The 13,914-nt window shown below is 38.7% G+C and overlaps 2 protein-coding genes across 2 annotated transcripts in view; both read right to left on the reverse strand.

Annotated features, from left to right (window-relative positions):
• Positions 1-4,388: 4,388 nt before the first annotated feature.
• LOC310926011 (cytokine-like protein 1) lies at positions 4,389-7,245 on the reverse strand. Its single transcript, XM_083888099.1, has 4 exons — positions 7,097-7,245; positions 6,960-7,004; positions 5,323-5,469; positions 4,389-5,233 (listed from the first exon to the last, which is right to left on the reverse strand). The coding sequence occupies exons 1-4, from the start codon at positions 7,241-7,243 to the stop codon at positions 5,132-5,134; spliced, it is 441 nt and encodes a 146-aa protein (XP_083744225.1). The 5' UTR covers positions 7,244-7,245; the 3' UTR covers positions 4,389-5,131.
• A 2,674-nt stretch (positions 7,246-9,919) lies between these two features.
• LOC310926040 (limbin-like) overlaps positions 9,920-13,914 on the reverse strand; it is a 31,263-nt gene continuing 27,268 nt past the window's right edge. The window contains exons 22-23 of the mRNA XM_083888140.1: positions 10,575-10,676; positions 9,920-10,390 (exon numbers count right to left, since the gene is read on the reverse strand). Coding sequence (XP_083744266.1) covers positions 10,024-10,390; positions 10,575-10,676 — 469 coding nt within the window. The 3' untranslated portion in view covers positions 9,920-10,023. The remainder of the gene's footprint in view (positions 10,391-10,574; positions 10,677-13,914) is intronic.

Below are 13,914 nucleotides of genomic sequence, written 5' to 3' on the forward strand. Positions count from 1 at the left end.
CTAGGAATCAAACCCACAACCTTCAAGTTGAAAGACTACTACCATTGAAGGCGGGAAGTTTTTCAATTAATGAACAGAGAGAGCACCGCCTTCTAACGCAAGCTTCTAAAGAAGCAGAGCTGGATCAGTGATAAATGAGGCAGATTCACACATCGTGTGTACATCCAACACCACGCGGTGGGTCAGGGTCGCTTGCACAGTTCAAATCCCAGTTTGATTGAGAACCTTTCTGTGTGTAGTTTACATATTCTTCCCGTGTGCATGTGGGGTTTCTCTGGATTCTCTGGTTTCCTCCCACAGGCCAAACACGTGCAGAGGTTAAATGAACATTAAATTGATCGTAGGTGCAGTGGTGTACTCTGCATGATACGCAGCTGTACAGGGTAAACCCACTACAAAAAGGCCAGGATTTTAGTATAACCTCTTAAAAATGGGCATTCATACGTAACAACTCTGTTTTTTGACAGAAAGTATACCGTTTTATTATATAGTAGAGATGACATGTCATTTTCATTAAAAACACAAAATATAATCCAATTCATCATGTGCATTCTCTTTATGTAGGTTATTGTGCTGCTGGTTTGGCAACCTGGTTGTTTGTCTCTGAATGTAATGAATTCAAGTATTCACACTGCACTGACGTGAATGTAAACCAAGCGCTCACCAACCAGTCAAGCAAGTGTACGTTGTGCTCACTCGATTTCATTTAGTGTGGTTAATTAGATCATAATTAAAGGTTTGGGACACGGCCTCATACAAACGGGTGTAATTAATATACAGTTAGGTCCATAAATATTGGGACATCGACACATTTCTCTTCTTTTTGGCTCTATGCACCACTACAATGCATTTGAAATGAAAGGAAAGATGCGCTTTAACTGCACACTTTCAGCTTTAAAGGTGCATTATGTAATAAATCTAAAGCAACTGGCCATAAAATCCTCCTAATATGTCACAGAGGACCAGGAATAATGTTCATATAACAAACTGAACTCACCAACAAAACTAGTAAAAAAAAAAAAAACAATACACAGTATTGTCTCAGTAGAGACAGTAGAGACAGTAGAGTCTCAGCGATTGAGCAGCCATGGGTTGCCAGTTATGTAGCTACAATTGAAATGAAACGAAAGGAAACCTAAAAATACCTCGGTATGAATGTCAAAAAACGCCAAGATCAAGTTTACGGCAAAGCGAGGGTCTATATAGGACATGTTTTTGAATCGGTGGAGAGAGTTTAAAGCTGAGAGGAATTTCAAAACGGATGCAGACTGGGCTACTCTTACACCTAGACAGGTAAGTTCAGCTTGGCTAACTACGTTAGCATCATAGCTCGACTGTCGAGTTCTGTGTGTAATTACACGCATAACAATATATATATATATTCAGCCACAGACTGAAACACCCTTAATGAAGGAGCTTTATCATTATTATTATCCTTTATTCCTCCCTGCAGCTGTTAGCTCTCAGTAGACAACATATAACCACGCTCCTCATCCCATGTGCAATATACTGTCTTTTTGCAAAAGTGCAATATAGACACATAATATCCGATGCTCATTCTCTGTCTATAATGTAAATATCGAACCCATACTGTATATTCTGGTCTAGTCTGTGTTAACACGCAAAAACAAAACGTTACACGGTAGTAAGTCTAATTTATGACTTGTACAAATGTGGTTTCTTTTACAGGTTTTACGTAATGTTTTTGTTGTAGGTTGAGCACCTAATAGCAGACATTGCTAACTAGCTAGCCAGCTACGTTGTCTCGTGTAAACAGACGGACAGAGATTACCGACACACATGATGTTACTTTTTAAAATGTCTCGTTTAAGTGAGTTTATTCTCAGCAGTAGTGAAACGTTGCTCTCAGGCTGAAAAAAAACACTTACCGTTGGCGTGTGCGGAGTTTTGCTGGAGTTGCTGTGTACGCCGTGAGCGGACATCGACTCCCCCGGTAAGACGTTAGCTCGTTACGGGCAGCTCCGTCCAGCTCGCTCTGTATGTTGTCGTCTCCGACTAAACACAGGATAAGTCTGGACCTCGTCGTTGGATCATGGAGTGTTCTTATGCAGAGTCGCCGTGTCGAAGTATTTGCGCGCTTCTATATTTTGAAAAATTGTGGATTTGATTCCTGCGTCCTGTGTCGCGCTCATGACGCACCCAGTGACGACACTTCTGGCCAATCAGTGGCCGGCAGGTTTTGACCAATCAGCGCATAGTACCTGCATTGTACCTGCGCCACTGACTGAGACGGGTATGGCTGCAGCCCGGAGCCTCCAGTTGCGAGCCCTCCCGTTGCTAGCCCTCCAGTCTCAGGCCTGGGCGTGTACAACCCAGAGTGTACGGCAAGCACACGCAGTCCAAAATACAATTCGCGAATTAGATCTCAGGGAGATTTACCGTTAGGTGGCGGTATTCCACTGACCTAAGCAATAGTGACAACCAAAAGAAAAGGAAGAAGAAGTTAATCTTTCGTGATGACAGGGAGGATGACGGAGTCACAGGTAAGTTTGTGAGCTTGTTTTCTGCAGTTCATTTCAAAACATGTTAACTCTTAAAGTAACGTTTTTTATTTCCATATAGTTTGCAGATTTGCGTTACTATTTGCGATCTACTCCGAAGATCACCACCCTGGATTCTGCAGCCAGTTCTACCGGAAGCCAAAATGGCTGGCAGTATAAAAACACAAAATAAATAAAACAATTTCATCCAACTCTAATAGTATGTGATTTTTTAAATGATATTTTACGCACAAACGGTATTCTGTATTCTCTGTAAGAATTACTTCCCACGACTCTTATGTTACTTCCAATGATGTGGTTATCTGATAATGTTGAACAATACATTTTTTTTTTTGCACTATTTACTATTCATTTTATGTTCTGTATATTTTTTCCATTCCATTTTTTCATCTGGTATTTTTATAAGTATTAGTATACGTATATACTAATAAGTATTAGCATGATTACTTTTACCCTTTGTTTAAAACACAATTATTAACAATACCGGACGCGAGCTTTTATTTTGAAATTATAAAATAAGCTGCAGCTCGTTGGCACGAGACGAGAGGCTCCAGACTGCAGCCACACTTTGGCCTTTACTGAGGCATATCCAGGCAGGTTAAAGTGTGGAGCATACATCTCATGTTGAACAATACATTTTATACAATTTACCAGTGTCATTTTATGTTTATGGCAACAGACGAGCGGTTCCCGACGCGAGCTTTTATTTTGAAAATTATTTTCCCTGGGGGCGTGGATTCTTAGCTCAAATCGGGAGGGCTCGCAACGGGAGGGCTCGAAACGAGGGGCTCCGGTCTGCAGACCTCTTGCACTGACTTGGAACCACGACAGGGCAGGTACTAAAAATAGTACCTGGTTCCACGTTCTACGCTAGTGGAAACACTCGCTAAACCGTGTAGTGTAGCGCAGTGCAGTTGAGAGTCGGGCCGGTGGAAAAGCGCCATAATAATGGTACTACGAGGCTTACGGTGGGTGAAGTGATTAGAACTCTTGCTTTTGCAGCAGTTTGAGCCCTGGTTTGAGAACCATTAGTGTATGTCACATGAAATGTTTCAGTATGAGATAAATAAAAGCTGTATCCACCAACAAAAAGCAGAGTAAAATACAGATCCAGTTATTCTGGATGATAACATTCTATGACATGAGGTTTATGTAAACTTTAAAGGGGAAATAAGTAGTTTATAGTGCCATCTAGAGGAGAGGCTGAAATTTACAACAAAGAACTGCTCCTCTGCTCACCCCCTCCCTTCCCTGAGCGCTACGGTGTCCTCAGCCGGTCAAATGTCGTCCTCGTCGTCTTTCTCCGTGTCAGCAGATGAGGTTCGTGAGGCGAGGGAGAGGGCGGAGCTACCGCGGCCGTAGCAGACGAAGCGGAGAGAGAGGAGGCGGGACTTCAGCTACAAGTAAAGAGACGCTTGATTTGTTCTCTCGCGTTTGTCCTTACAGGCTCCCGTAGAAACATGGCGTCTCTCTGCTAACAGTGGCTATGCAACCGTGGCCCGAGACCATGTTATTTTACATGACTTTTTGAAACACTAGGAAAATGAAACAAAAACTATTATACAGCGACTAGACAATGCAGGAGCACATAATATGTATAAAAAAGTGGATTTTGGGTTATATAAACCCATAAATACTACATATTGTACCTTTAAATCACAGCAACTATATCCCCCAGTATGCAGGTTGCACAGTCTACCACAAGAGAGCAGCAGAGGCCATCATCACCAAGGAGGCAAAGCACGATTACTGCTATTCTTGACTGTATTTGGCCACATTGGGAGGCCCAGTGGAAAAGAACATGGACAACGATTTATCACAGTTCATCAACATTTTACAGATATAACCACCAGTTTATTTTTCATTTGTTGAGAGAATTTCCTTTTTTTTCTGCTTTGACTGAAACAACTGATAACATTGCAGAACTGAACAATAATTTCAGATATTTTATTCAAAGAGGGTCAAAGAGCAGCTTCAAGACACAAGTAACATTCTGTAGGAATAAGAAAAACGGTTAGAAGAAGAAGAAAAAAACTGCTTTTGCCTGATGGAGATATGATGTTTTGTCCTGATGTTCAGTTGCTTAGAAAAACAATTGCTCTACGGGAACACAGTGTGCAACCAGAGCAACATGTAAGGGCAGTTATTTCTCATGCACGACTTAAAAACACGATGCTTAAGCCAACTAAATGCCAGATATACAGTAGCACTCCTTTAAGCACGTTAGTAAGGCCAAGGGTTATTCGACGCAACACATTTCTCTTAATGACGCATGCACCTTTGATCGGCTCTGCAGAGTAAGCAGTGGTTAAAGGGCCCACAAGCATCTCTTATTAGTTTATTATTTCAAGGTTTTCATAGGTACAGTTGGCATTGAGCAAGTTTCCTGTGGAAAGTTCAGCACTGGAATGTAATAACACACGTCCCCTAACATGAGTTTGCAGCGAGCACGGGGCAGCATGTCCTGCCAAACCCATAAAAACACTTTGGGCTGCAGTGTGCATTGTGCAAGTGTTTGTAGGAGCATTGTACATGTAGTTGTTGTCGATATGTGTTTTATATGAGTGTAATTGAGTGGGGTATGTATGGTCTTTGGTCTGTGCTGCTGCTCATCTCTCCTCTTGTAAAAGCTGAAGCCTGTCCTCTGCGTAATAAGGGCGGCTGTGGCCAGTGTCGATGGCTTCGCAGTCATCTGTGAAAAACACCAGGTCCTGCCGACGGAAAAACAAAGACAAACATTCAGGCTTGAGAAGAGCAACAGTTGAGTTGAGAGCAGAAACACACGGAAGGGACTTCTCACCCGATAACACATCCTGGTGATGATGGTGTACAGGTTCTGGACTTTACGCTTGAGCAGCACCAGCCTGGGACGCTCCCTGCAGTACTGGCTGGGATGGTTCAGCACCACGTAGAGAAGGTCACGCAGCTTTGTGGTGACGCACGAGTTCTACAAAACCATAATACTTTTTTTTTTTTTAAACAGAACGTCTGTGCAACACTTACACTGTTGGTAAATCTTTTGACATATCATCATCATCATCATCATCATCCTAAAATCATCATCAGAGGAGATTTTGTCATGAGGGGGGAAAACCAAAAACCTAACAATGCATCGGGTTTGATTCAATTACAAAGCAATTGGTTTCATGTGTGTTGTGATGAAATGAAAAGCCACAGCTCCTCTCTCACTGGGACCATTGTCTTTGTCGATTGTGTGACAACTTTCAATTCCTCATACTTTTATACATAACTGGACACGAGGCAGTGGTTATGAATAAATATGTTAACATGGACACCAATAATCTGACTACTGAGTTTATTCAGAATTATGATCTCTACATGTGTTGATGATGAATTATCCCATGAACACATAACAGAACCGTGGCCTGACTATGGCTCACATCTACAGAATGTCCACTTAAGGGTCACACACATGTCCACACCTCAATCTGATTATCGTTTTTTGGGGGGTTTATGGAAATCAGATTTTTATAAACTTTAACTTAACAATCTGTAAATTGCAAAGGCTGCAACAAAATGTAAAACGTAGCACACACAACGTGTTCAAAAAATTTAATGTTTTTGAGTCCACGTTATTGCTTGAGAGTTAATATTTTGCTAGCATTGCATGTGCTAATGCTCCTTCACACTGTGATTTAACCAATAATACATTACAGATTGAATCAATACAAACAAACCGGTCCATTTCCTAAATTGTTCAGATCACACATAGGATTTTTTTCAATGCTATGGCTGTACATACACACACACACACACATATAACATACATGTTATCTAAAAGAGGTACATGTATAGTGTACAGATTGCATGGGCAAAGCAAATGACAAAAGGCCAGTCGTGCAGTAGTAAGTATCATAACAATACACAAAGCCACTTAAGCTACCTAAATATTAGAAATGTGCACAGGTAAAATAGGTAAATAGATGTTTACGAAATAAGTTTTACACAGTGATATATGATAAGGTATGTGTAAAAGATGCATTTTTCTATGTGAAAACATCAACACAAAATACAAATACTGTGGCATCACAGACATTAAAACAGGAAAGTGCTTTTAATGTTATCCCTGTTTGTGGCCCAATTATATAGGAGGAGGATTAGGGTCATGTGTGAATTTATTTTTATTTTAAAAACGTCATGATTCTAAATCAGCATTGATTCTGAGATTAGAGTCAGAAAGTCAGAATTCTTACTTTTTTCTCAGAATTCAGACATTTTGACTTTTATCTCTTTAATCATGCTGACTTATTGTTATACTTTCTTTTCTATACTTTTCTTTTGACATGTAGCCCTAATCCTCTTCCGTAGAATTTTTTAATTCTATAGTTTTTTGTTTTTTTTCAAAAAAATCAAATAAATCAATAAATCCCTCATCTTCCTTACATAAATCACACACATCATTGTCTCAACACTTACATGCACATCAAGGAAGATCGTGGGCAGGACTTCAGCACACGTTTTCTGCAAAAAAAAACAAACACCATCTTTAGAACACAAGTGTACTCAAGTGGACGCCGGTGTGTTTCAGTGGATGCAGTCCGTGTGTTTTATACCGTGCGGTGGTAGGTGTGGATCTTCTCCAGCAGAGCCGTCACTTCTTTGCTCAGACCCAGCGCCCTGGAGTAGCAGGTCGGAGGCGCGCAATCCGTCATCCACACAGCGCCGAGGAGACACAGCAGAGCGGCCAGTCTCAGCCTCATGGTCGGGGGGGTCCTGCTGCTTCTTCCAGCTGCACAAGACTATCACAACTATTAATGAGCAGCACGAGGGTTTTTAAAAAAAAACCATGGAGGGGATGGACGATGACGTGGAAGCACCGCAGCAAAAGTAGTAGGCGGGGAATATGCATAATATTATGCATAATATATGCATAATATTATGCATATTCTTACAATATGCATAATATAAGAAAAACAATACACACAATATAATATCCCAGTGTAGATAATTACATGAAATGCTTATCTGTTTAATAACAATATTGTTTTTTGTCCATAAAGAACATTAAAACCACAATAGCTGTGTTTAGAGTCGTTGTCTTGTTGAAAGATTCAGCCCCTGCACAACTTCACCTTTGTCACTGATTCCTGGACATTGTTCTCCAGCATCTGCTGATATTGAGTGGAATCCACGCGACCTTCAACTTTAACTGTCTGTGAGACCGATTTCATTGTTATAAACTAGAGTTCATTAAGTGTTATCCATCCATCCATTATCTACCGCTTTATCCTCCACCAGAGGGTCACGGGGGGTGCTGTGCCTATCTCAGCAGACATTGGGCGATAGGCGGGGTACACCCTGGACAGTTCGCCAGTCCATCACAGGGCCACATATAGACAAACAACCATTCACTCACACTCTCACACCTACGGTCAATTTAGAGTGATCAATTCACCTAATCCCCATATCGCATGTTTTTGGACTGTGGGAGGAAGCCGGAGAACCCGGAGAAAACCCACGCACACACGGGGAGAACATGCAAACTCCTTGCAGAAAGGCCCTTGTTCCGAAGTTGTTCCAAACGGGGCTTGAACCCAGGAACCCGGGTCTTCTTGCTGCAAAGGCAAGAGTGCTAACCACTACACCAACCGTGGGCCCCCTCATTAAGTGTTAAAAATGTATAAATAGGAGACCAACAGGGCATTACATTTATGCATAACTGAATTAAAACGTGTTGGTATAATACCTTTAATTTCACTTAAAGGGGAAATAAGTAGTATATAGTGCCATCTAGAGGAGAGGCTGAAATTTACAACAAAGAATTGCTCCTCTGCTCACCCCCTCCCTTCCCTGAGCGCTACGGTATCCTCAGCAGGTCAAATGTCGTCCTCGTCGTCTTTCTCCGTGTCAGAAGATGAGGTTCGTGAGGCGAGGGAGAGGGCGGAGCTACCGCGGCCGTAGCAGACGAAGCGGAGAGAGAGGAGGCGGGACTTCCGCTACAAGTAAAGCGACGCTTGATTTGTTCTCTCGCGTTTGTCCTTACAGGCTCCCGTAGAAACATGGCGTCTCGCTGCTAACAGTGGCTATGCAACCGCGGTCCGCGGTCATGTTATTTAACATGACTTTTTGAAACACTACGAAAATGAAACAAAAACTATTATACAGCGACTAGACAATGCAGGAGCACATGATATGTATAAAAAACTGGATTTTGGGTTATATAAACCCATAAATACTACATATTGTACCTTTAATTACATTGATGTGGGATTATTTTATTTTGAAGTGCATTATCACATGACTGGGGTCAGTTTGAGGTTGAACTGAGGGATTGTGGGTCAGAAGCGGGACCAGCGTCATGGAGGCAAGAGGTTATGAGTTCTGAAGTTTTCTGCACTGTGTTCAAGAGGCGCACACGGTAATTGTACTTGTATTAATTGTCATTTGTATGTAATTTTCGAATTTGTTAAAATAAGCCTCAATGGACTCAGATGGATTTTTATGTTTTGTATTTATAGTTTTCACGGTGTCTTATGATTTATTGGTGACGACGGCGAAGGAGAATAAAATAAACAGAAAAATCAAGACAGCTGTACGAACCGGTGTAGCTACACCAACTTTAACAAGATTCCCAGTCCCTGCACTGGCCACACAGCCCCACAACATGATGGAACCACCACCAAATGTTTACTGTAGGTAGCAAGTGTTTTTCTTGGAATGCCGTGTTCTTTTTTCCACCGTGCATAACGCCCCTTGTTTTGCCCAAATAACTCTCAAATGTGATTCAAGCCATTCAAATTCAAGACATCTGAACATTCAGATCATTCAATAGATTTGATCCCATACTGTTTGCACAATGCTTTAAATGTGTGTATAGTGTATGAATATTTTTTTGAAAGAGAGTGCTAACCTCCACCAGTCTAATTCTGCAGGATTAACAATTGTTTTTAAATTATCCTGAATCCAGATTTGTAACTGCGTCATCGCAAAAACTGACATTTGTCATCAGTAAATTTCATCAAAATCCGTCTTTTATTTTGTTTATTCTGCATGCAACAGTCAAACAAAACTTGGCAGCGGTAAGTACTGTCTTTAATCGCATAGTACTAGATTCAAGGCTTCAAAACACTAAGTTTAAAATAACTTTTAACAATTTTAACTACTGTTCACTGCACAAGGGGGGCACACATCACACATGTGTGTGTCTTATGTTTGAAAAGGTTTCTATTAGCATTCATGTTTAAGGGTTAATTTCTCTGAGAGGCAGCCTTGTGAGCCTGAGGCTCTGTGCACTTTTCCAAAATAGATGAACAGATGAAGAAATAATAACCGGTGAATCATCTGCAAATCAACCTGTTTATAAACAAAAGTAATGAGAACAAGATATGACTGGAAACACCGAAGTCAGCTGTCTTTATTTAAAAAAGAGGCTACAGAGCAAATTACAGAATGATTTTTGTATGCAAGTATCAACATAAAGTACAACTGTGATATTCATATATATATATATATATATATATAAAAAAACGTGGAACAACTCTCAATCTAAATTTGTCGGGGCCACGGAGCCTTTCTTCAGATTGAGAAAGTTTCTTTTCCTTTTTCTCTTGGGCACATCCACACAGTCATGTGATTCAGGAGGAGCCCGAAACACAAAAAACCTTTCTCCTGCAGAGGCTGAATTCACGCATTCACCTGCTGAGCCGTGGAATGTTTCATTCACACCGTGTCCAGCTTTCTCTTTCGCTGGGTCACTCTGCTGCCGTTTACCTGGATTTTCGGTCGAGTTCGATCTATCGACAAGCCGCTGTGCTCTGGGGCGACCGTCCTCCTTTACTTTCTCTGGAAGCAGAGAACACGACTTGGGGAACAGTTTTTCCATTATGCTTTGCCTCTTTTCCTGGAGTCTGTGAGATGTGGAGGACAAAGAGGCCGTTGTTAGTGTTTAAGCGCTTGCCTCGTGTACGTGGTCACTGCAGCTCAGCCATGAAAACTCCTCTGATGAAAAGCCCATTTCACTCAAATAGAAGGATTAGTATGTGATGTTATTGACCACTGAACTAGAAATTAGTCTTAACACGACAGACTCACCTCCCTCTCTCCTCAGTGCAGCTCTGCACAGTCAGCAGGTTTTTATGAACCACATCTTTTCTCAGTTTGTCAGAGAGAAGTCGATCAGAGTCTCCAGCACACCTGGTCAGAAAAGAATCAAAGTTACAGTTTCGGTGTTCTCTCACACCATTGTTTTTTTTTATTTACACATCGAAGGTAAATGTGATATATAGGATATTGTTTGAGAAAGTTCTTAATAATAATGCTGATGTTATTGAGAAGCACAAACAAACAGCAGTTAAAAATAATATGAATATGTGAATACGTGAATACAATATGAATATTGTTAGGAACTGAACTTTTTCCATTTCCTTGTCATTTGGACAGACGGCGCAGACTTAACACACGAGATATAATTCACCTCTAAACTCATCAGGAGCCCAACACAAGGGGAATTAAACGTGAAATCCTTTATCCCTCCATCTTTGGCTGAGGGGAAATGGCCCGTGTTGGAACTGCATGCAGCCAGTATTTGTTACTTAAAATGAAGACAATGCTGCATTTCAGCCAGCTGTTGTGCAAACATTGTGTTTATTTAATCAGTGGCAGTAATTATTTTTTTTTTTTTTACACAATATTAAATGTGTTTCTTTTCAATAAAAGAGGGGAAAGGGGATATGCATGAAGTAGAGGGCTAGTGCATAACAAAAGCTTTTAGTCCAAAGCTGAAGATCTTTTCGACAGTTGAAAGAGACATGCAGGTGTTGTCGGCGCAGCGTGCAGACGCACCCTGAAGATGATACCATTTTCAGTGACCTTTTGGTTTGTCATTTTGGCTGACCACACATAATTAATATGCATCTCTCACAAGCTTACTAATCCCTTCCCCACTCACAACTATGTCAGATATTCAACATAAAAATAGACTATGAAGAAAACAAGAACTCTATAAGAAGAAAAGGCAATTCTTGTTTAACATTCAATGTAAACCCATGCAGTTGTTTAGACACACACACACACATTCTTGTACTTGCTGCATACTGAGGACCAGCATTTCCACTTTATAAATCAACACAATTACAAATCTACTTCATGAATGACATCTACAAAGAATTACTGGATGCAGTACCATAAAATGTCTGCAGGTGGAGCCCCAGAGCAAAAAGGGCTGGAAAACTTTTTCAATTTTTTTATTGTTGTTGCTGTAATTTTTGGTCCAAAATTTTACAAAAACCTCATACTATACTTTGTCGTCCAAAATGTGAAAAAAAAAATTGACCCAAAATGTTGGTCCAAAATTTGACAAAAACGTCATACTATACTGTCGTCCAAAATTTGAAAAAAAAAATTGACCCAAAATTTTTGGTCCAAAATTTTACAAAAACCTCATACTATACTTTGTCGTCCAAAATTTGAAAAAAAAATTTGACCCAAAATTTTGGTCCTAAATTTGACAAAAACGTCATACTATACTATGTCGTCCAAAATTTGAAAAAAAAATTTGACCCAAAATTTTTGGTCCAAAATTTGAAAAAAACCTCATACTATACTTTGTCGTCCAAAATGTGAAAAAAAAAATTGACCCAAAATGTTGGTCCAAAATTTGACAAAAACGTCATACTATACTGTCGTCCAAAATTTGAAAAAAAAAATTGACCCAAAATTTTTGGTCCAAAATTTTACAAAAACCTCATACTATACTTTGTCGTCCAAAATTTGAAAAAAAAATTTGACCCAAAATTTTGGTCCTAAATTTGACAAAAACGTCATACTATACTATGTCGTCCAAAATTTGAAAAAAAAATTTGACCCAAAATTTTTGGTCCAAAATTTGAAAAAAACCTCATACTATACTGTCGTCCAAAATTTGAAAAAAAAAATTTACCCAAAATTTTTGGTCCAAAATTTGAAAAAAACCTCATACTATACTGTCGTCCAAAATTTGAAAAAAAAAATTGACCCAAAATTTTTGGTCCAAAATTTTACAAAAACCTCATACTATACTTTGTCGTCCAAAATTTGAAAAAAAAATGTGACCCAAAATTTTGGTCCAAAACTTTACAAAAACCTCATACTATACTATGTCGTCCAAAATTTGAAAAAAAAAATTGACCCAAAATGTTTGGTCCAAAATTTTACAAAAACCTCATACTATACTTTGTCGTCCAAAATTTGAAAAAAAAAATTGACCCAAAAGTTTTGGTCCAAAATTTTACAAAAACCTCATACTATGCTGTCGTCCAAAATTTGAAAAAAAAATTTGACCCAAAATTTTTGGTCCAAAATTTGAAAAAAACCTCATACTATACTATGTCGTCCAAAATTTGAAAAAAAAAATTTACCCAAAATTTTTGGTCCAAAATTTTACAAAAACCTCATACTATACTGTCGTCCAAAATTTGGAAAAAAAAATTTACCCAAAATTTTTGGTCCAAAATTTTACAAAAACCTCATACTATACTTTGTCGTCCAAAATTTGAAAAAAAAATTTGACCCAAAATCTTGGTCCAAAATTTTACAAAAACCTCATACTATACTATGTCGTCCAAAATTTGAAAAAAAAAATTGACCCAAAATGTTTGGTCCAAAATTTGAAAAAAACCTCATTCTATACTTTGTCGTCCAAAATTTGAAAAAAAAAATTGACCCAAAAATTTGGTCCAAAATTTGACATGACGTCATACTATATACTATGTCGTCCAAAATTTGAAAAAAAAATGTGACCCAAAATTTTTGGTCCAAAAATTTACAAAAACCTCATACTATACTTTGTATTCAAAAATTTGAAAAAAAAATTTGACCCAAAATTTTTCGTCCAAAATTTGAAAAAAACGTCATACTATACTTTGTCGTCCAAAATTGTTCGTCCAAAATTTGAAAAAAACGTCATACTATACTGTCATCCAAAATTTAAAAAACATTTTGACCATACATTTTTCGGCCAAAATTTTACAAAAACCTCATACTATGCTGTCGTCCAAAATTTGGAAAAAAAATTTGACCCAAAATTTTTGGTCCAAAATTTGAAAAAAACCTCATACTATACTGTTGTCCAAAATTTGAAAAAAAAAATTTACCCAAAATTTTTGGTCCAAAATTTTACAAAAACCTCATACTATACTGTCGTCCAAAATTTGAAAAAAAAAATTTACCCAAAATTTTTGGTCCAAAATTTTACAAAAACCTCATACTATACTTTGTCGTCCAAAATTTGAAAAAAAAATTTGACCCAAAATTTTGGTCCAAAATTTTACAAAAACCTCATACTATACTATGTCGTCCAAAATTTGAAAAAAAAAATTGACCCAAAATGTTTGGTCCAAATTTGAAAAAAACCTCATTCTATACTTTGTCGTCCAAAATTTGAAAAAAAAAATTG

The sequence above is a fragment of the Microchirus variegatus genome, assembly GCF_963457635.1.
Source record: "Microchirus variegatus genome assembly, chromosome: 4".
In the NCBI taxonomy this organism is placed as follows: domain Eukaryota; kingdom Metazoa; phylum Chordata; class Actinopteri; order Pleuronectiformes; family Soleidae; genus Microchirus; species Microchirus variegatus.